We start from the raw sequence: 23470 nt of genomic DNA, 5'->3' as shown, positions 1-23470 counted from the left end.
CCTATACTCTGAGCTTTGTTTCTTTCTGCGACGTTGAAAGCCACACTGAACAACCAGCCTGTTGTTCTGTTCAGTAGGATTCTTCTTCCAAAACCAGGACTGGTTTCTGTTTCATAACCTGCCGTGTTGGTATTTTATCGCCATGATTTATTCAGGATCAGTAACGAAGTGCGGATCGCAGTGTCCTTCGCAGGGAGTGTCTGCGCTCCACTGTTATTTGATTCTCAACAGCACTGTTCGTGCTTTATTAAAAAATATTCATTGTAACTTCTAATTTATACAGAGTCCCAAGTGAACTACTGAATATTCCCCTCATTTTCTGGTAGCTGCTTTTATATTTGCTGTATAATTATGGGCAAGTGCAGAACTCACATTCCTACTGAAGTTAACGTGTATTGGCCTGATGTCCTCCTATCAGGTGATACATCAAATATTGAGTTTCCCTCTTTCATTGCCATATCCTGCAATCTCACTCAGTTCTTGCCTCATCTTCCCCCACAACAAATCTGCTCATTGCCATAAATGACTGTTCACTTGAGCACAACTTCAGTGTCTGGCCCTTAGCTTCTATGAGAGCAGTGGTGATGCCCAGAGTGCTCAGGTGCTTCCTTGGCTTATTTGAGGCATCAGTACAGAAAGAGTTTGACTGTGACTCATGACTAAAGCTGTGTTCAAGGAAGGAAGGACAGAGGAAGGTCTGTCCAGCACAATTGAGTAGAAAATCTGCAGAATCATCATCATAACCAACCTGCAAACTTATATTTCTCACTAATCCCATCTGGCCTGATCCAAAGGCCATTGAATTTTGGATTTGGATCAATGTGCAGATGCCTTTGTCTGTCCAAATCCCATGTAGAATAAAATGTTTGCTCTCCTTATTGGCAGAGGATTTAGCAATAGGAAGAACTTCAGTCCAAACCCTTCCTCATGTGTGCCTGTTCCAAGAGCTCCTAATTCACAAGGGCTCAACCTTGACCCAACATCTTCCCGCTTCTACTGCAGGATCAGCTGGGTTTCCATCAGCATGACTCTAAGAAGGGACTCACATGAGTAAATCACTGAGTAGCCGAAGCAAGATGTTAAAAGAGAGGATCTCCTCTCTGCTTTGATAGCCAGTTATTAACTAATCAGCATGGCAGTACTGGGAAGGTTGTAGGTGGTTCTGTAACCCATCATGCCAAAATATGAAAAGCAGATAATTTTTATTTCATTATGCTCTTGTTCTGCACAGTCTTCAATATTGTCAGAGTGCTGTTTGAACTTTAACCGATTAATGAAACATGAACTGCTTATTAGGTGACCCAAAAGGTCTCTCCCCTACAATCTGTGAATAACAAATCAAAATCAACGTGCTGCTGGTAAATGCATATGCATGAAATCTTTTAAGACATCATGGCTAAAATTGCTAATAATAAACCTCACAGCATTTGTGAGAACGCAAAACACGAAGGGCAGAGAAGCCAGCAAAAATAAAACATTTCTGCAAAACACTGCCTAGGCAAGTTAGCATCAGCTAAATGATCAGTAGGTCACCATTATGTATGATATTTACATCTGATCTGCATCACTGCATTGCTGTGCTGAAATGTCCAACAAGGCTCATATCAGCAAGCACTTCCTTCATTAAAATCTGCCTTCATATAAAATTCACCTTGATTTATGAGTTTGCATTCAGTGCTGTACATTTGAATGTAACGCTGCCAAACTTTTCTACTGTGTTCACCTGCTGGTGAGAAAGCTGAGATATTTCAAGATGAAAACAAACTGAAGGTGGTTGCAGAAGGCTTATTATTATCAAAGAATGGAAAATAATAGACTTGTGCATATGCTCAGCCTTCTGCTACCATCATGTCACGGTGTATTTTCATTTTCTGTTTCTGAAAAGTAGTCTACAGACTGAGTATTTCCTCAATCATGGATTTATTAACTCTTTCATACGCACAAACCTATAATGATTCTTTTGCTTTCATTACCTAAAAAATGTTGGGGGCAGTTTTCTTGGTATCTGAACAGAAACTTACTTGGGTTTAGAATCTGGAATTTCAGGTGTTTTCACTTTCTTTCATACATAACCATTTTAAATTGAGATGGGCCCATATCCAAGCTCAGTCCAACCCTCATTTTCCAGAAGGTGAATTTTAGCTCCCCATCATTTGAATGTTAATTGTATAGCATCACAATAAAACCACACATACTCCTTGAAAGCATGAAAAACTCCCTCCTGACCCTTAGAAAAATCTGCCAGTTATTCCTAAATATAAAGCTGGCTAATAACAACTTCTGTAAGTAATTACACAGCACAGAGCACACAGAGCCTTCCTCTTACTGCACGAATGCTACGTTCTTCAAGGGAACACTGAGGAGTGGCAAATTTGTAGTATTAAATGAGACGTTTTCAGGCAAGGGTTTAAGAAAGGAAGGCCAAAGGAGAAGATGAGAATAAGGAAACATTCAACAGGAACAGAGAAAAGGAGCTTCACTTGATAAACAGATTTTACCCTTTCTGTAAACCACTCTGCCTCATTCACCACTCTGAAAGTGGATGACTTCGAGTTCTTCTCAGTAAGTACCCCCCTTGCTCCTAAACATTTAGGTTTGGTCTGTCCAATGAGGGCAGATTTATGCATTTGAACCCTTTCACTTCCCAACATTCTATAAATAAGCCCCATCTGGTCTATTTCTCCTTGTGTCCAAGTCCCTTCTCCCCCCAGCCTAACTCATACAGTCCCCGTTAGCTCACGCCTTCTTTACATAAACTAGACTTTTCAAACTTGATCTAATGCCTAGGCTCTTTATGTCCCTTGAAAGAAGCCTCTAACAGCTGCTCACTGTTCCTGCACGCTAGCTCAGGTATTCAGAGATGGATCTATCAAAGAGGTCAACTCCCTCCTGATACTACATTAACTAATCTGCTGCTATTTTAAACTTTGCTTAGCTTTGTTATTACTTCTACTCCACTGCACCACTTGGCATAGACATATTACATTTCATAATTCTTTTACCCAATTGATCAAGATCATTCTGCAAACAACTTCATCCTTCTAAATTTTAATGATTCTGCCTATTTTAGCATCATCTGATAACATATGATAGCACAATATAAATCATGAAGAAAATGTTAACACAAAGGCAGCCCTGTAACTACCTGCTTTTGGCCACAAAAATGAAATTGTCTCTTTTCTTCATTTTTTGCTGTGTAAGAAACAAGGGGATACTCCTGCTCACCTCTTTATTGCTGCAAGCCTTTTTCTTCTGGGTCTTCCTATTGACTATGCCACAACTACTCACATAACTGAAAGGATTACTCTCATAGTTTGAAGCTTCCAGGATCAGGTCCCAGTTCTTTACCTGTCTTAATAATTTATTACCTAACCCATATATGCAGAGTGTGTAGAATAATACATCCTGTGAAACTTTGTTAAAAGCCTCTGAAAATCCCAATATGTCTGCTGCTTCCCTCCTATCTAGATCAATATTTATTTAATTTAAAAAAGGAATCCAATTTGCTTGACATGATTTACTTTCCACAAATCCATGCTGACTCGCATTATGATGCTGCACCCTTATTACACTGTATGCAACTGTAGCCTTATGCTGCTAGGAAATGTATTTTTGAGACTACGTTTATAGGCAGTGGGATCCTCTGAGGGGCTGCAATGCCCAGCACAAGGAATTCAGCACATGCTTATTGCCAAACCGGTCTGATATTGTCCAGCTCAGACTGTTTTCTTTTAAAACACCAAAATGACATTGACTCTTCAAATGGTGTGATCTAAGCTCTTAGTTCTGATGTGTACTCACACTGCACATCATGGCCATGCATCAGGAGTCACCCTGTGCCCAGCATTATAAAATCCTTACGCAGAAACAGTCCCCGACACCCAGAGAGTTTAGGCTATGGCAACAGTCCCACCGCTGATCTTACTGCTGGGTCTCAGTTAGAAGCTGGGCCAGATCAGCAGAAACAGACAATCACAATGTCAGCAAGCGCCTATCTGTCAGAAGGAGTGAGCAGCTGCAGGGTTTCCTTCTGGTTTGTGTTCATGCCCCAGATAATGCTTCACACCGAGCGACCTTAGGCAGGCTGTTCCTCCCGTGGTGACATGAAGCGCCCCCACCCACCGCACTGCTCCCTTCTCTGACCCCACGCTCCATCTAGAGACTGACGCCCAAACGCAACGACACGCTACTGTCTCAGCGCATCGCCTCTTGCACCCTCAGTCCTACCTGCTCGGATAATGGGTGGTGTTCTCTTTAGCAAGCAGACACGGCAGCAGAGTATGCCACTTCAACACTCATCTTCTCCTAAGGCTTCAGCTCCCAGTTCTGCTGCTATCACCGAATTCTGCATGGCAGCCTGGGGTAAGTTCTGTCCAGTACCCATAGAGGGGGCAGAACCCTCTCTGCTTTCTCATTCTCTCCAATTTGGCTGTTCCAAAGCATTTCCAGAATCAAATCCTACCAATAAGCATTTTCCCAGCAATCTGTCTGATGAAGTTTCCATTTTTATTCTTCCTCCCCTCCGTTTCCTCTTACCACGCACTAACAATGCAACGAACTGAGCTCTTACTGATCTCTTCGAGGACAATTTGTACACGTACAATAGTCAGAATGGGCTGGAGTGTCTTGGTATGTACTTGCCAGACTGGCATTCCTCAGGACTGTGAAACAGAACAAAATCCCATGGCAGTAATGGAACTTTTTTTTAACCCCTTTTTGACAGTATGGCTAAATGCCCCTTCCACCCCATGTGTGATGCCAACAGCTGGGCGCAGAGACACAAACCTACCCGGTTCCAACCATGACATACATACAGAAGTGTTCAGGTAGCACCAAGCTGTTTGTGGTGTTTCTCATCAAGTACCCTACCTTGAACTCCATGGGGGTGTACTTTTCGTTCTTGGGGGTTGTGTTGCCCTTGTAATGGAGGTGGTTGGGAGTGGTTGGGTGGATGACGGTCGACTCCTGGGACTGCCTCTGACAGCGCTGGCAGTACACGTAAATCACAAACGTTAAGAGGCTGGAGCCGAAGAAACAGGAGACCCCAGTGGCAATCAGATGGATGAGACTAAAACCTGCAAGGGAAATGACAAGAGATACTGTTTTTAAAGAATAGCCTTTTTCCCTCTCCTGACAAGACCACAGGTGCAAATCAGAGCTATGACATCTCGGGATCAACATTAATAAGCTGTTGAAGCCAGAGTCTTACGTTCTAACATAAACTGACATAATCTCCCTGAAAATCGGTCTCCCCACTGCAGCTCTGCCGTGTGCAGTTTAACAGGTTCATGCATTGTTTTCTCAAAGCTCCCTCCCTGTCTCTCCCCCCTCCCCTCTATTGATATTGAAAGTAAACATTATGTTAAGCTGACAGCTAAAGAAATGAGCCGTACCAACAACGCACATTAATGGATTCCAAAGCATGTGCGTGTCATGGAAATAAGGGGATAAAAATGCGCAGTGTTTCTCTGAAGAGGAAGGAAGAGAGGGGAAAGCCCTTTTTTGTTGGCTGCCCCAAATGCTTATGGGACTGCGTGTGGGGTGGCGGAGATACATATTCGTCCCCCGTGTAATCCTAGTGTGCTCGCCGTTCTCACTTATTCACAGGGTGGCATTGCCTTGGCTGTGTCAGCACATACCTCTGAGCTGTATTTGGACTGCTAACAGGGAAACTGGGATCCTCAGGGGAATGGGAAGGTGGACAAAGGGAAGGTGGGAACTGCTTGAGAAACACTTCTTTGTTGGCTTTCTCCACAGACGGCAAAGATAGGAAGCCAGTTGCAGGCAGGTGCCGGCGGGGTAGCTACAGTGCACGTATTTCAAACGGAAAAGCTCTTGGAGTATAAAGCCCTCCTACAGAGATCCCTCCAGGTGGGATTGCAGCAGCACCCTCCAAGCACAGCGCTGACCTCTGGAAGAAGCTGTAGTCACTGGGAGGTACCTAAGTCACAACTCCGGCTGGAGGGGGGAAGTACTCCCCGTTCCTCCCTCCCTTCAGGAGCCTTCGACCCCATGGCAAAACCACCCACCCACAGATCTCCGCTGACAGCACAGGCAGTCGCGACCTTTACAGCCACCAAGTTAACGAAGCAACCAGAAGCAATCCTGAGCGGGAGAACCGTGTGACCCTGCCGTCTTTTGCTGTGTGCAGGGGTTATCTGCAGGAAAAGAATCAGCAAGGATGACTCCAAAAGGCCTTTCCTCTGCCTCTGCGCTCTCATCTTTGAAAGAGGAGTAACTGGGGCTCTAGTGCCCGGGGGGGACCCCCGACTGCTTCCCCCAGGGCAGACGTCCCAAGGGACACATCGGCTCAGTGGCGACTGCAGCGGTAAAATTCCCGTAATACTTAAAAAGCCAATTCATTTGGACAGACTGCTGTGTTGACTCGACTGTGTGCAGAGGAATGGAAGGGACCACTCAGAGAGTGGCTTTAAATGAGGTTCATTCTTAGTCTGATCACGGTGTGCATTTTTTTGGTGCCATCTTACATTTTAACTGATATGCTTTTCAAATAGAGAATTCTGCCCATTAGTCTACCGCTCTCCTCTAATCTTTAGTTAAAAAATATCCTCCTGAGTTTAAAAAGAACAAAACCAATAGAGTTCTACAGCGAAGAAATGCACTTCAATCATAATTACAGTAAGGAACATACAGAATTTATTAGGCTGACGAGCTACATTTATTTTTTAAACCACACTATAAAATTCTATTGCAAGATTACCACTTTCCATTGTGTTTTGGATGACGGTCCAAAAAACTAGCAGAAAGATGATAATTTCCTACTAAACGTTACAAGACAATTCCGAAAAGACATTTTCTTTCTAAAAACCTCTGCCTGCTTTATGTCACTCACGAGAGCTAAAACACAGACTACGCAACCATGCTCAGTGAAGCCACATGACACTGTCACATTCTCCTCCTGTCCAGCATTGCTTATATTGCAGTGACTGTTTCATTTCACTGCTACATTTACTGACTCACTACCGTAGGAAACTCCTTCTAAAACATAACGCTCTCTTACATTTCCCTCTCACCTTTGAAAGACCCATCTGATTTTTCAGGTTACTTTTACCCATATCTTAGGGAAAAAAACAAATTATTTTGGTTGCAGCATGTGATTCCCCAGGGGGAAGCTTTCTGGTTCATCACTTTGAAAATACAGGTTTGCTGAGATGCATCAATAGAATTTCTACTGATTGGCTTTTTTTGCCAAATATTGCAGAACACTAAGTAATAAATAATATTAGCTACTGTAAAATGTAGATTGCAACAGCAAATACAATGGTGGCGGTGAAAGAAGGAAATGTGGATACAATGCACAGCAGCGTGCAAGCTGTGGCAAGGAGTCCTGGAACCGGAGCAGATACGTTGCACCCTCTGAGGGAGATGGAGTGACACAGAAAGCCAACTGTTACATTGCAGGTGCTGAAATCTTAATTCCATTGATCGCCCCGCAGTCACAAACCGAGAGGCCACATTTCTGTGCCACAGGTGGTATGCCTTTTTTTGCCACGATCTCCACAGGGAGAAGAGATTTTGGCAGCCTGCAGATGATGTAGATTTCAGGGAAGCAGGGATGTGACGCTAGCAGGAACTGACACGGTCATTAGTGTGAAACCAGCATTTTAAAATGTTGAAGGAACCTGCCACTTTATTCAGTCTGCATTTTTATCATAGGGGCTCCTAGGGCAGGGAAAAATGACAGTAATGACTGGATCTTTCTAAGTTACATGCAGAAAGTCAACGCAACTTTCTGAGAGGTGAGGACTTGAATGAAAGGAAGTGCTTGGAGGACAAGTACAAACTCTATTCTCACCCTATATCAGCAAAGGATGTGTCTAAGAGACTCGTTCACTGATATCTTTATAGGTTATTTAAAAACACCTGCCTCCAAACAGCTGGAGGCTTACAGTGGTAGAATGAGGAATATCCCTTCCTTTGTCCTCAACCGTTTACCCTGTGGGTAGAGAGAGACAAGCAATGTGCTCCCTGGTAATTAATGACCCTCAATGGCCAACCCAAACCCCAAAATAAATAAAATCTTGGAACTGACAAGTGGACATGCAATACATTCCTCCAGTCTGACTCAGACAGCAAGGCTCCAGTGGAATTAAGGCTATCAGTGGGATATGAGCTGTATAGATTAATGGTTTGGTTGATACTGCACAGGGAGAAAAAAAGCCAGGTTAAGATAAAAATAAGATATATAGCTAGTGGTACCCTACCTCCACAGTTCGTGCTCTCATCAATGCTGGAGGCTGGCAGAATCACTAAACAAAGAGAAGAAGATAGAAGAAAGTTGTCATTTTGCCACCACTTTACTTCTTAAAGTAATTAAACTGCCTGTGCTCCAGACACAAGAAGCTGCTCACATGTTCTGCAGCAAGCTGAGAGTCCCTCTAAATTGAATTATAAGTTCAGAGTGTAAAACACATGCAACAATCCCTCTCTAAAGACCTGACAATTCCAATACTGTTACCTGATCACTGTTTAGCTTCTTCAATTTAGAGGAAAGAAGATAGCTGAGAAAACCATGAAAAAAAGAGTATCATTGCCTACAGATCTCAGATTTTTAAGTCAGGGCACTGTAATCCAGAAAACAACATGTGGAAAGGGGTTATTCAGACCCACATCAAGTATTTGCCTGAGAGAGTAGATTTCCACAAAACACAGGGTGGAAGATGTTGATGACCATCTGTCCAACAACAGTGTCGCTCTGTTAGACTCTTGATTAATCTCCCCACTTCACACACCAATTTTCTCCATCTGCCTCACCTTATTTCTTCACTCTTTTGGGATGCTTCTTTCGATACCTGAACTCAAGGACCTTCTGTTGCCCATATCCATACTGAGAACAGGGATAATTTTTATAACCCAGCCTGAGATGAACTATGAAATGTTCATCTACACTTCAACGTTCACTTCCACTCAGGAGAAGCGATACTAGTTATTTATTTCCCAGGGAGGTGGTTGAGTCACCATCCCTGGAGGTATTTAAAAGACGTGTGGACAAGGTGCTTAGGGACAGGGTTTAGTGGTGGACTTGGAGGTGCTGGGTTAATGGTTGGACTTGATCTTAAAGGTCGTTTCCAACCTAGAAGATTCTGTGATTCCATGATCACAGATCTGGGTAATTTTGTTTTAAAGAAAAGCCAAGGTGCCTTAAAGGAATGCCAGTTACCCTGTGCCTGCCACAGGGGAGTTTATAACATGTTTGTTTGTTTGCTTGTTTTTCTAGAAGCATCCAAACTCAATTTATGATAGAGAAAATCTCAGCCTAGCTTGACAGTCAGGGCACAAGCTGCTCTCCTGAATTGGCCCACCCTCTCCCTCCTCTATGACACTGTACGTACCAGGAATTTCATTATACAGGCAATCTTGGTACTGCGTGCTGTTTCCGACGCACTGAGAAGGGTCTGGGCTGTGTACCTCGCAGTAACGGCTGCGATACTGGATGCCCTCTTCATTACACAGGCTCCACTCTGACCACTCTGACCAGCCACCTGAAATCCAAGATCAGGAAAACACACAATGTCACCAAGAAGGAAAAGGATCCTTTGTAGATACCAAACTTCTCCCATGCTGAAGGATGTCTAGATGCTGGCCTGGGCCTCTCTCACACAGATAATCCTGGGGCCTCTAGTGGATTTAATTTTCTCAGTACAAATAACAATGCAAGCATCACACCCTACGTGTCAGGTTGTACTTTTCGTAATGTGGACTGAGCCAACCATTGGTGGAGCACTGCACAGCATGGAGTTGTTTTAACAGCTCCTGCATCAGCTCTTTGGTTAAAGACGTGCAAGGAGCTGGATAGGGCAATTTTGCATCAGGACCTCCAAGTTCTGAGGTGGCCTCCCGGGGATACTCCAAGCAGCCAGCATAAGCTACATCAGCCAGAGATTTGCTGATGTTCCTATGGGCAGGAGTCAGCCTGCCCTGGATCAGAAATACAGAAAAGCTTTAAAACCAGCACACATCTAAACCCTGTCCCCTGAGTTGTAGCACATGCTCATCTGCCTCTCTGTGTAAGAAAAAGGAAGGATTGTCCCTTCAGCAACTGTGCAGATTGATGCTTCATGACTCTGTTTGTCTTGGAAGCTTCCACACTGAAGAACTGAGTTCCCGCTTTTTCAGTTACTGCAAATGGATCAGGCATTAACAAGATTTTGCCTGTCCAGGATCAGAATGCCAGAGCATGAGCTAGTGAGCGAGTAAAGAGAGAGGTGATGCATCACATTTCACACTGGGATGCCTCACTTTTCTCTGGCTCAATAGGCATTTACTGAATGGGCAGAAAAGCTTCTAACTTGTGGTGTTTCTGATTTATTTTTTAAACATTTTGTAGACGTGCCTTGCTCCCAGCACCACCCAAGCCAGGTGGAGCAGGGACAAGAACTGGCTACCTTCACATGGGTATGTGTTGCAAAGGGCCTCCTCAGTGTGCAGACCAATGCAGATATCCTCTCCACTAGACGGGGCTGGATTGGTGCACGTTCGTGTGCGCTGGTAGTGTCCTCCTCCACAGGTTGCTGAGCAGTGAGACCAAGGAGTCCAGCAAGACCAAGAGCCTTTCACTGAAGGACATTGAAAAGCAAGGAGAGAGAGGTAGATGCTGTTGGTTACTCCTCTTACTGTGACAAAGCCGGAGAGCCCCAGCATCTCACCTTCCAGATCCACCCTGCCCAGACTAGCTAGCAGTTTCGTGTAACCCAGAATATTTGGACCTGACAACAAAAACTTCATCTCAAAAGAGGTTACGAATGTGCTGCACTCTGCAAATGGAGAATGGAGTCTGAGTCTATGCACAAAGAGACTGCATCATAAAAGACTAGCTAGCAGTTTCGTGTAACCCAGAATATTTGGACCTGACAACAAAAACTTCATCTCAAGAGAGGTTACGAATGTGCTGCACTCTGCAAATGGAGAATGGAGTCTATGCACAAAAAGACTGCATCATAAAGTGCCAACACAGAAACTGTTCTTTAGGGTAGTCACTGAAATTATTCTATTCTATTCTATTTTCTATTCTATTCTGTTCTGTTCTATTCTATTCCATTCTACTCCTTTTTATAAAACAGTGTTGTCATTATTACTGTATTGTCTCCTGACACTTCACCTACAGCAACAACAGATTTACATCGGGGAAAAAAGTGCCATACAACTAAAGTGGGGCTTATATAGCACCTTTGTGTTGGGGTCCCAAGTCCTCTGGTTCCAACCTTCATGAAACAAACTCAGAGGCTTCATCTGAGCACAGCCCCGTAAAAGGTTAACAGTAAAATTATGGAGGGACTTAAGATCCCTGATTCCCACCACCCCTTGTCAGGCTACTAGACTGCCTGATTTGCAGGTCCGCATGCCACTATTTCAGAAGATAATAACCTCATGACTTAGCGCAAGATAAACCCAGGATTTGTGTATACACATTGAGTGAGGCAGGGAAGGAGGGAGACACAGAGAAATAGTAATCATGCACTCAGAACAGATTGTAAAACATCATAGTGTCCAAGGGGAGAAAAGAGCACAGAAGAAGGGCACAGACACTAGTGAAAAGCCACTGAGAGCTTCCAAAATAGTACTAATAGCTGCCTTTATAGTGCTAGAGTTATTTTCTTTTTATAGGCCATAGAGTGCAATATTTGACACTCCTGCTATGCTCTTGCTGCACATTCTGATCATATTTTCCTATCTGCATTGGAATTTTATCTTTGTAATGAATTTTATAATCATAATAATACCATTATGATACAGCATTTTCAAGTGTTAGGTCACAAACTATATTGCCAGAAGTTGATAATTGCTAGAACTGCAAAGAGGCAAGGTAATTTGTGTAAGATCACTTAAATTTAGCTTAGATAGTTATTACAGAGCAAGGAGAAGGCTAAGTGAGAGAGAATGCAGTAGTCAATGGTCTATTATTACTATTCTGGACCAGGAGTGCAACATAAACATGAGGACAAACTCGAAAACCAGGAAACCAGGCAAGAATACTCCCTGCTGGCTGTGCAGGAAATGGTAACTGATGTCAAGAGTAGATGCCCATCGCAAGAACAATACGTAAGCAGGAGAGGGGGAAGAAACAAGTGTTCACAAGAAGAACTGCCACATCAAGCATCTCTACACAGTATTAAGCCACATTCATTAAGCCTGTCGCCTCATTAAGGTGCAGATGCACCATGATGCCCTCCACTGGATGGAGCATCAAACCTTCTTGAAGCAAAAAATTACCGGACAAGCCACGATACTAAGTTCTCTAGAGGATGGCTGTGCTACCCTCTGAGCCTAGGTGAAACGTAGGTCATAGCACTAACGATCATGTACATGGGTCATTACAATAGCTTTAAGAAAATTAAGGAAAAATCCCCCAAATTAAAAAAAACAAACCAAACCAAACCAACCCAAACCAAAAAAAGACCCACAAAAAATCCCCCCAAAACCAAACCAAAACAAAAACGCAGCTTGCAAATACTGACTTTTTGTAGCTCTACCATTACGATGGGGAAGACCACCTCTGAATTTCATGCAGGAAAATGATCATGGTTACCTGGGCAGGGATGTGGATTGCAGTCTTGATACTCCATCGCTGAGCCTACGCAGGGCAAACCGCCATTTTTAGGTTCAGGGTTTGTGCATGTTCTCTTTCTGATCCTAAAGCCCAACTCACAGTCCCTGGAACAGGAAGACCAGGCTCCCCAAAAGGACCATCCCCCGTTGATGATCCGTGCAGAGGTCTTACCAGTCTTGAGGAGGTCATCTACAAGAGCTTCAAGGAAAACAGACAAGACACCACATGATCACAAATATTAATCAGTTGTTTTGCTTTTAAAAAGAGCTTCAGCACATGAATAAAATCAGAATTTATGGGCCCTGGGGAAGAGTTTCTGTTGAAAGTCCTTAGCGAGAGTTTTGTTCCACAGGGTTACAGCTGAGCTAGATGCAAAATGAAATCTGTACACACACAAACAGAGTCTACTGATGACCTCGACAAATGACCTTTCTGGGCAGAAAATTGTGGCAGTCGGGGCTGTGCCCTCAGGACACTGCCGTGCATCACAGCAGTAGTGAAGGGAATGAACCCAGAGGCAGTGCACAAGGGGACCTCCAGAGAGAACAAAGAGTAAAGACACACGGTCCTGTACAATGGCTCTTTTCTTCTCCACACCCTCATTACTGGCCTGTTCTTTCTGGGGTAGCCTGGCAGCAGCAAGAACAAATCTGTACACTGCTATAAGCACAGAGCTCACAAGCCACAGGGCTCTCTCCCTCCCTGCCACTCTGCAGTGACACTAGCTGTACACGTTGAGACTTATGTGGACAAAATCAGGTTCTTGTTGAGAATCTGAGAGGATTCCCCCTTCCACCACTAAATACAGACTTGCCCTACGGTCCCCCAGAGCTGGCAAGACGTACAGTCAGTATCACACACTGCTAAGCCATCGTTGGGGCAGAATCGACTCTCCGTCTTCTTCCTCCCAAACTGCAGCTCATGGGGATCGGACAGTTGGGCACGACACGTGTAGCGGAAGCGCTGCTCCTGGCGGGCACCATTCTGGGTGATGTTGACAGGCATCCAAGGGGTCCAGGGTGTGTTCCTGCGCACCTCAGGGCAGCTCTCTGGGTTGCAGGTTACTCTTTCCTTAATTGTTAAACAGCAGCATCCTAACTGACAGAGATTTATTTACACCCCAGAAAATAAGAGGGTACCCTCTGCACCTCAACCAACCTCCCTGCAACCTTATCTGACCCCACAGACACAAGCCAGTGCTGGGCACAGCACAAAATGTGGTGACTATGAAGGCGGTGGTGGTGCATACCTTCAGGTGGACCTCCTCTTTCCTTAATTGTTAAACAGCAGCATCCTAACTGACAGAGATTTATTTACACCCCAGAAAATAAGAGGGTACCCTCTGCACCTCAACCAACCTCCCTGCAACCTTATCTGACCCCACAGACACAAGCCAGTGCTGGGCACAGCACAAAATGTGGTGACTATGAAGGCGGTGGTGGTGCATACCTTCAGGTGGACCTCAAGGGTGAGCTATGCTTCCTATTTTTATGTCTCACTCAGGTTTGTGTTTCTTTGCTGACTCAAAATCCTGTGGGGCTTCGAAAGCTGGGTACATTTTGGGCAGGAGAATAATTCAGGCAATATATAATAATAACAGCAAACAAGTTTTCTGCTGTGACCCTGAGATGCTGCTCTCGGGTCAGCCTAGAGGAGCCCCATGAGGACAAAATTTCAAGGAATAAACCTTACTGACAAGTTTATAGTTTTATTTTTAAGATGGATTTAGATTATCTCTTCTTATAGCTATTTTTCTTTGGTTGGCTTTCTGAACTCTCTAGAAAAGGCTATACGCCATTTGCCAAGCTTGGTGTAGAGCATTCACTAAGTACCGACAACATTTTGGATGGATGAGATGCTTTGGGGTCTTCACAATTCTTGCCACTAGTGGAAGGAATTCCAGTAACAAACATTGCGTTCTTGCTTAAAAATAAATAAATAAATCAGTCTTTTCTGGCAGCAGGGAAGAGCTGTAATGCTTCAGGACTTTACGATTCTAGAGTAAATGACAAACAGCTTGTGAACAGATGGGAGGTTCCAGATCAAATCTGCTTACACTGAAAGAAAACTCTCCATAAAACTAATTAAAACAGCTGTATGAAACAGCTGCCAGAATAGGAAAGGGAAAATAGACACAAAATGGGTAGCCATTGCCTCACTGATGGGTTAACTAAGTGTTTGACCTGTTGTTTACTGAAACGTGACAGTGAGACTAATTCTTGACACATGTAGGGCCTCCTTGACTCAACAGGATCATCCCTGGGAGTGGGACAGAAGAAATAAAAAACATATATAGTGCTTTCAGGTAAAGGACTTGATAGCTAAGCCTACTGAGGCCTAAAGGAAGTCCTCTGCACAGTCTGTCCTTACCTGCATGCGTGCACACACAGGCACTCTCACACCAACTTCAGTGATTTTGGGAATCTGCCACCCCACTGCTTCCCAGTTCATTTCATCATCCTCTCCAGCAAAAGCGGAGATAGGACGGTTAGAAATGAGGATATCGTTTTCTTTAGTTTGAGGAATAAAACCAAGATGGAGAGAAGAGTTAAATACCAGGTGCCTAAATGCTAGATGACCACAGATGCCCCTTATGCAATGTCAATAGAGAACACATACCACAGCACAGCCTGGACATGTATTTCCATTTTCACAGGACCTCTGTCTTGAATGAATCCCTCCGCCACAATTCACACTACATTTATTCCAAGGACCCCATGAAGACCAAAAAATCGGTAATGGACATGGACTGTTCTCATTACAGAATCTGAAAGAAGAAAGCACATCGCTCAAAAAATATCCATGTCAGCACATCCCAGGGACAAACGGTGATGGACGCAAGAATGCACACTGCATTTGGGTACAATTCATGCATGCACAGAAAGCCAGCAGAAGGCTGACACAACAGTCAGATTAGCAATATTCCTGTTCACAGCAGACAACTGTACCCTTTGTACAGAACGGGTAGTGGAAAGTGCTCTAATCTCAACACTTTCATGCACTGAATTCACAAAAAAGCCCATAAACTGAAGCCCATATGTGTCAGAGAGAGAGAGTGGATGGTAAATGTTTTCAATAGGATGACTAATGAAGATCAACACAACAGTGGTCTGTCACTAATGGCAGGTACTAAACACTTGACGATCTTCTCTTCCCGCTATCTCTGGCCCTTACTGCTGCCTTGACCCTAAGAAATTAGTGTGTGCAACTGAAGTTGAACTAGATGCTATATGCTATATCTAAGAGCAGGCCCCAGATTAATGCTATTTTATGTTCCCTTTCCAAAAGGTAACTTTAATTTTGTCCAGCTTTTTAATCAATATTGTTCTTAAATCGAATCACACAAGGCTGCAATTGACTCAGATGTAGTATTTAAAACCCAAAAAGGACCATTATGAATGGCCACAAATCAAACCAAACACTAAAATGTCCTGAATCAGGAAAGTTAAATGAATTGCCCTTTGTATTCTGAGAAATGCAGAGAGATCTGTCTTAAGTGACCACTCAAGGGACAAGCAACAGACTACTGCCAAGCAGAGGTGGCCTTTAATGAAATGTCAGATCTGGAAACCAAATTGGGATGCCTTGAAGCACGGGTTTAATGAGGGTCTGGGCTTGACGGAGCATAATACAGCTGATGGCTCTGTAGGTTCAAGAAGTATTGTTTTTCAGTGATTTTGCATGAAATTTGCTTAGGTTAGAGAAGAAAAAAATATGCTTTTCTGATGCCAATCCCTGCAAAAACTCAACCCTCAATCTGTGAGTTAAGCTATATTTTATCTTGAACTTCTTTTGGTGCATCAGCACAATTCACAGAGACTTGGGAACGATGCAATTGCCAATAGAAGCTGCTCATATTCAACTGCCTCCTTGGGGACGGATCAGAACAGTGTAACTCTATCTACAAACTCCACACTGCTAACAGCAGGCACAGCTTCCCCTTTCACTGAGGAGGTCAGCGCTCTGTTTTGGAGATGGGAATACTTGTGAAAGTCTGAAAGGTACTGCTTGAGAGGGGAGGCAGCTCTGGAGTCTCTGATGGCCACAGGCTCATTAAGAGAGAGCGGCCCTGCATGGGAGCAACCTCATCCCCCCCAGGCTCTGGAATTCCTTCTGCTTTCTGCATTCAGCCAGCCTTAACTGGCATTCATGTAGGACCCACCGCTTCCAGCTGCCAACATTACAAGCCCAGAAGGGAACGCACGGCGTTGTGGTCATCTCTCACCTCTCTTCCCTGCTCTGTCCGACGCAGACCCTGCCGCCGTACCGTGGAGCGGGGTTGCTGCAGGATCGCTGGCGGACCTGAAAGCCAATCCCGCAGGTGGTGCTACATGGGGCCCAGGATGACCAGGGTGTCCAAGCGCCGTTTCTAACAAAGGAGGTGAGAGAGAACAGAGCGTGGGGGTGACCCAACTGTCTGCCCATGCCACGCTGTACTTAACAACAAAACACACAAGGCACTGAGAGGGGAATCACTGAACTCATTGGAGAAGAGACGACTCATCTCAACCACACTTCACATGAGCAGAGATCTAGAAAAGGGAGTTTCAAAAGTACTTAGCATTCGTCCAACTTTGCTCCCACTGAAGTCTCTAAGAATTGGAAAGGAAGGAATGAAGCCAATGCCAAATGATTTTAAAAATGCCTCCTAGGATTTCCTGGGCAACAGTGTGGTTGCTATAACTCTCACTGATTATCCTCCCATTCTATATCCCATGTCTCATAACCACTTTTTCCTGAGCCAATGGCTAATTCCAAAGTAGTATCTCCTGGACTCTTGTGCACAGGGAGTGCAGGTTTTGAGGCTCATGAATGCCAGTTGGGCCAAAGGATGTGAAAAACCTACCCTCTCCTAATTCAGTAGGTACTGATACTTTAAATCTCTTGGAGCAATACCACCAGCAGCTCCCATGGTTTTATCACAAACCTCGTAATATTTGGTGTTTTCTTAAATCCTTCAGCATTGAATCCTATTAAGTGGAAATCTCAAAATTCATTAGAAATAACAATAATTGCTTCTAGGTTTCATGGCCACCTGCAGACGTCACTGTAGCGTGACCTTAAATATGTAGGAACCAGAAGGCAATTAAGAGCTGAGAGGCAGGATGGAGGTTCACGGTTTGCTGAGCGATCACATCTCTGCTGAGCAGTGGTAACTTCACCTGAAGCAAAGGTGATGTAAAACCCCTTGGTCCATAGCTCGGCGACCACTCCGTGCCTCGCTCTGGCAGCAGGCTGAGCACGCGTGATGCTGCTGCCCTGCGGTGACTCAACCACGTGCTCATGCAGAAGCCAACAGTATCGTCTTTAAAATCTTGCATTTATTAAAGCTCACCTTCCTCTGATCTGGCAGCACTACTGAACTTTGGAGCAGGAGAGCAGGAACTGTATCTCATCTCTTCTGTGCTGCAGGTTTCATTTCGCATGGAGCCGGTGGCAATGCTCTGTCTTATAGAACTGCCTAATCTTGACACTTCACAGCCTTAAGCCAAAAAACCTCGTTTGTTTTGGGTTTGGATTTTTTTTTTTATAATTAAGAAAAACCCTTCTAAAAACTCTAGTCAAAAACCAACTCAGGTGCTCCCTGGTTCTTGAAAGCTAAGCTTGAAAACAGATGTTAATTTTCAAAGCATTTACTGAACTAATAACACTGCTGGCAAGAAATATTTTTTGGCGTAGCACCAATCAGGGCAGAGGATGAAAGGTAAAACCCACATTGCCCTTCACAGTTTTTGTACTTGTTATCACCTCTTGCCTGTTCTTGGAAGCTTTATTTCAGAACCCTGTTAAACATTTCTCCCCTCCTCCTTTGTTCTCTGATCCCTCTCCTTCCTTCCCTTCCCCTCTCCCTCCCCAAACAAGGTCAATGAACAAGAAACTCACTTATTTAAAAATCCTACTATTCCATCTTATTCTGCCATGTTTTAACCCACCTGCCTCACCACTCCTTAACCCAAAAGAAAGATTATATGTAAAAACACAAAAAGAAAAAAATCAAATGGAAGGTTGTTGGTATTGGAGAAGAAAAAGGGAAAGTAATTTCTACTAAAAAATCCTCAAAAAAACTAATTCTCAGCATCTATTTGTGTTTTGGGATTTTTAACAGAAATAAAGACACATTCCATTTTCAGATCTTCAGCTTTCTAACAGAACTCATCTTTAAGCATCCTGCTCCCTCTTTGCAAACAGAAATCTCAATGCCATATGAAGTCAATTAAAGGAAATTTGAGGGCTGAGGCGGATGTAGGATGACCAGATGTCCCTATTTTTCAAACCATGCTGTTTTCCTATGTCTTAAGATTGAATAATCTATTTTTCATCCCCTTCTTAGAAGCTGTTCCTGCCTCTTTTGCCATCAGAGCAGTGCTGAGAAACCCATCCCACTGGCACGTTTTCCATTTGCTGCTGACATAAAAAGCCTGCCTGGGGCAGGCTCCGCTCAGCCCACAGTGGCAGCACAGGGGCAGGAATGACTTCATGCCTTTTGAGCAGCACAGCCCACAACTGGAAGGAGAGATGCCAATTAAAACATGCGTATTGCTGAATTTTTGGTGCCAAGACCAGCACTGATCTCCAAGAAGGAGTCAAGAGACAGCTGTCCTTAATGGAATGAACATTTGTGGAGAAGATAAAGTAGATAAAAGTTGTATTGACCCAATAGTTACCAAAATATTGGCTGGCCCCACCCTGGTTAAGTAGTGCATCCTCTTTCCTTGAGTCATGACATGATGTAGTCTGAGGGTGGTGGGGTAATATGGACACAAACACCATGGCTATGTTTGGGCACCCAATTGGAGGACATTTAGTTTCCATACTGCTCAAGCACAAGCTTCCAGCTTGCCTGGAAAAGCAGCACTTTGACACAAGCTGAGCTATATGCATTGTTTAAGTGCTGTCCCGTGCAGGCATGACTCCTAAGCACTGCTTGCTGCCAGGCAGCAACAGAATTACAGAATCACAGAATCATTTAGGTTGGAAAAGACCTTTAATATCATGGAGTCCAACCATTAACCCAGCACTGCCAAGTCCACCACTAAACCATGTCCCCAAGCACCTCATCTACATGTCTCTTAAATACTTCTAGGGGTGGTGACTCAAACACCTCCCTGGGCAGCCCCTTCCAATGCCTGACAGCCATTTAGTGGAAGAAAATTTCCCTACTATCCAATCTAAACCTCCCATGGTGCAACTTGAGGTCATTTCCTCTTGTCCTATCATTTGTCGCTTGGGAGAAGAGACCAACCCCACCTCTCTGCACCCTCCTTTCAGGGAGATGTAGAGAGCGATAAGGTCTCCCCTGAGCCTCCTCTTCTCCAGGCTGAACACCCCCAGCTCCCTCAGCCGCTCCTCACAGCACTTGTGCTCCAGACCCTTCACGCATAGCCAGCGTGCTGCAGACAGCACACAGACCCGCAGAAGAAGGCAAACAAGCCCTGCTCGGAGCTAGGCTAGGCCCTGTCTTTACAAGCGTTGCTCTGACGGAGCTCTGCTCACTTCTGGCAATGCAACCTCAGAATCCAAAGTCCAAAAAATTACAAGCTTACTGGAATTTTTTAGCTTACTGCTGTTCAGTTGGTTAACAACTACCTCTGCCTTACTCACCTCCTCCTGATGCATCACTACCCACTGTACAGTTGAGGGAAACTGAGGCACAGTGGAGGGAAGGTTAATGTGCACACTAATTTGAGGGGCTCATCTTCCAAGAGCCCTGGCTGAAGGCCCTTCTCTCAGAGCCCTTGGCTTCCTTTGTTTTTCACTGACTTCAAGCTGGACCTCACATACCTCAGTTTGGCTGGGATACAACAGTATGGTCACAGAAACACAAGGAAGAGCTAAGCTGTGGACAGGCACAGCTCTTGTGCCCTTCCTAAAAAGCACAAAGATGCTGAGGTACCTTGAGCAATTTGCAACCTCGATCCCGGCCCCTTCGCAGCCGCGACCTCCGCAGCGAGGACGAGGGCTGTCACATGAACGTGACCTACACATACAGGAGCCTGTGCTGTCCCCATCCGAATGCTCACACAGTTGCCATGGGGACCAAGGCCCCAATCTTCCATTTGTTGTCAGGTTTTTCACCTAAGTTTGAAAGAAAAAAGGTCATTAATAGCAAGTTTACATTTCTGGAGACAGCCCCACAATAGAAATGCCAAACAAAGCTGCCAGGGGGATTAGGATGCAGCTTAGATGGGAGCTGTCTGTGCTTGCAAGCAGGATTCAAAACAGAGGGTTGTTTTCAGACAATGCTGCATCAATATTTACCCTCCAAATTCCACCCCGCATACCTAACGTGTGCTCACAGGCACCGAGCCGACCCAGCCAGCACCACACCAGGCACAAGCATCCATCTGCCCCACCACAACACCGCCCCACTCCCTCGTCCCACACCGCCCAGCTCCAGCCTTTCAAGCAACACAATGGCTGGTGCTGACCGTCCCCACTCCATTCTGAGTTAGCATTCACACAGCCACAGTGACCAGCTGAGACGGGGGCCTCGCCGAGTTTGGCACCCAGGGCCTCACCGAGTTTGGCCATGTCCAACCACACAGTAAGAACTGGCTCCCTTTCTAAACACAGCCGTAGGCCGAATGGCTAAGCTCCGTGAAGGGCAGAAAGTGAAGGACATGGTGGTTACCAGAATTAATGCTGAGGATCACACAGTGGGCTAAAGAGCAAGAATCCACCTCAAGGCAATTCATAGACCAGACCACACTGTGCTCTGTTTCCTCTGCCCTTTGCTTCACGCCTGTACAGCCCCGAACAGGCCAAGGCTTGAGCTTCCCATGCACTTCAATGCAGCCCGGGGTTGGTGAACACCTTCCAGGAGACAGAGGGTGTCGGGGCTTGCTCCCTGTGTCTTGTTTTAATCGGTGCCTCAAGGTGAGCCCGAAGCTAGCAGCTGGGGCAGCAAGCTGCTAGGGCCCTCGCAGCCCAGGCTGACTCAGAGATGAGTGCTGCCTGCTCACCCCATGATCGCTCCAGGCCACCGGCTGCCTTCTCATGCTCACTCCACCCCTACAGCAAAATCCAGCACCTCTGGGACCAAGGCTGGGAAGCTGCCCTGAACAGCCCTGCCCCGGCTTCCCCTCTGCTCCTGACTTGAGAAACAGGAGGCAGAAGGACATCCCTACTGGCCCTGCCCATGTACAGCTATTGCCTTGCTACGGCACAGCACCCCGATGCATTCTTCACCGGTGGCTCCCTCCATCCTCCCCACTCCATGTCCCAGAGTGCTGGGCCCTCGCAGGAGGGATGGCACGGATGGTGGCTGCCTGCAAGTGGCTCACCCCCACTGGTGTCACCCATGGGGTGGTGGGATGCTCAGCAGCTTTGGTAAAACCACTGGCGACACTGGACTTGACCTCAGTGTCGACACAACGAAGGGTGAAGAAAGGAAGAGGCTGGGGCCCTGGTGAACAGCCCTGGCCCCAAATGTGAGCCAGCCAACCACTGACGAGCCCCACTGTGCCATGCTCACTGAGCTCTGCAGTCAGCAGGGTCAGACCCTTGACTGATCAGTCCCCAGGAGGGAAACCGTTTCTTCTGCTTTACAGAAAAGGAGATCAAGGCACGGAGAGGCTGCGAGCCTGCTGGGGAGCCACACAGGGAGCCAACCACAGCCACGGAAGTAGTGCTTTCAGACACTCATCCCCTCAAACACACTGCTCTGCGCCCATTCTCCACGTCTGGCACCACGTTAAACACACACAATGCACCTCCAGTGGGCTGTCATCTTCCCATCTCCAGATGGGTGGGAACCCATCTGCAACAGCATCAAAAATACACAGTGGTGGCATGGAAGCAATTTAGATCTGTTACTGCGCTCATCAGGCTGCAGTCGGCGGGTTTCAAGCATCTGTTGTAAACCTTTGTTTGCAATAGATTATCATGTCGTCGTAAAAATTTGCTCTGGGCTGCAGGTTACAAGGCAAGATGCCCAGAGAAGAGAACACTGAGTTTTGCTGTTGTTCTTGAATTTGTTGTTTTAAACATGCATGCAGTCAAAAATCAATACAGTTGGGTTACTAGAAGTCAGAGGGGACAAAAATCAAAAGAACTACTTTGAGGTATTTAATACTAGATTCTTATCTCCTTTCTCCTCCTGCCTTACAAAAGTCATAATCCAAGTATTGCATCATTTCTATTCATTCTTGAGCCAGAAAGCCTTGCTGATTCCAGCAGGGAGTTCTGTTCAGAAATCAATGGTATTATATGGCCCGTGGCTTCAATTAAAAAAAAGAAAAAGCCGACAAATAATTATTGGCTCATAAGTGATACTGGGAAACAGCCCAAAAATTAAACAAATAAGCAGCCATAACCAAAGTGCGGAGATTTATAAACAGGTCACGTTGTGAGTGTGGGAAGTTTCTTATACTCAAGAAATTACATATGGATTATTATTCCATCTTTAAATTCATAAAAATATCTTCAAAAGAGCAAATTTGGGAAGTGGGATAAAAACCCATATGCACTGATCTTTTTCAGAAATATCTTTACAAGGCAAATCCTTTGTAGCCAACACAGTGCCCCATCAGACAGAGGAGATCTTTAAATCACCTGTGATCAAATGCCCTTCTCTCGCCAGACAAAATTACCAAGGCATCACCTTGTCATTTCTTCCTTGTACCATATGAAGGCTCAGGTGCAAGATCTAAAAATTCAGACTGACCATTCCTACACCCCACTGCCAGGATGTTTGCAGTGTTTGTTCTGATATTACAGATAAGGCTAGAGGCATTCCTTGTTCTTTTGATTCATCTGTGCTTCCTCTTAGGATTCAGATTGTCCACTGCTTATAGCTGTGCCAAGCTTCAGTTATTTCAGCTGGAAGTTTCCATGTTGGTTGGTTGATAGAAGCTGAAAATACTTACAAAGTTTCAGTCAAAATATTTCAAATCTTTCTAA

General features: G+C 45.0%; 1 protein-coding gene across 1 annotated transcript in view; it reads right to left on the bottom strand.

Moving 5' to 3' along the window:
- SEMA5B (sema domain, seven thrombospondin repeats (type 1 and type 1-like), transmembrane domain (TM) and short cytoplasmic domain, (semaphorin) 5B) overlaps nucleotides 1-23470 on the bottom strand; it is a gene marked incomplete at its 5' end in the record, with an annotated part of 60170 nt that overhangs the window by 12740 nt on the left and 23960 nt on the right. Inside the window, 9 exons of the mRNA XM_010149453.1 lie at nucleotides 4870-5075; nucleotides 8226-8270; nucleotides 9354-9503; nucleotides 10407-10577; nucleotides 12548-12766; nucleotides 13414-13639; nucleotides 15188-15335; nucleotides 16794-16937; nucleotides 20463-20644. Coding sequence (XP_010147755.1) covers nucleotides 4870-5075; nucleotides 8226-8270; nucleotides 9354-9503; nucleotides 10407-10577; nucleotides 12548-12766; nucleotides 13414-13639; nucleotides 15188-15335; nucleotides 16794-16937; nucleotides 20463-20644 — 1491 coding nt within the window. The remainder of the gene's footprint in view (nucleotides 1-4869; nucleotides 5076-8225; nucleotides 8271-9353; nucleotides 9504-10406; nucleotides 10578-12547; nucleotides 12767-13413; nucleotides 13640-15187; nucleotides 15336-16793; nucleotides 16938-20462; nucleotides 20645-23470) is intronic.

The sequence above is a fragment of the Eurypyga helias genome, unplaced genomic scaffold (assembly GCF_000690775.1).
Source record: "Eurypyga helias isolate BGI_N326 unplaced genomic scaffold, ASM69077v1 scaffold27633, whole genome shotgun sequence".
Lineage (NCBI taxonomy): Eukaryota > Metazoa > Chordata > Aves > Eurypygiformes > Eurypygidae > Eurypyga > Eurypyga helias.
The sequence above is the reverse complement of the archived record's forward strand: the minus strand, read 5'-3'. Positions and strand labels throughout refer to the sequence as shown.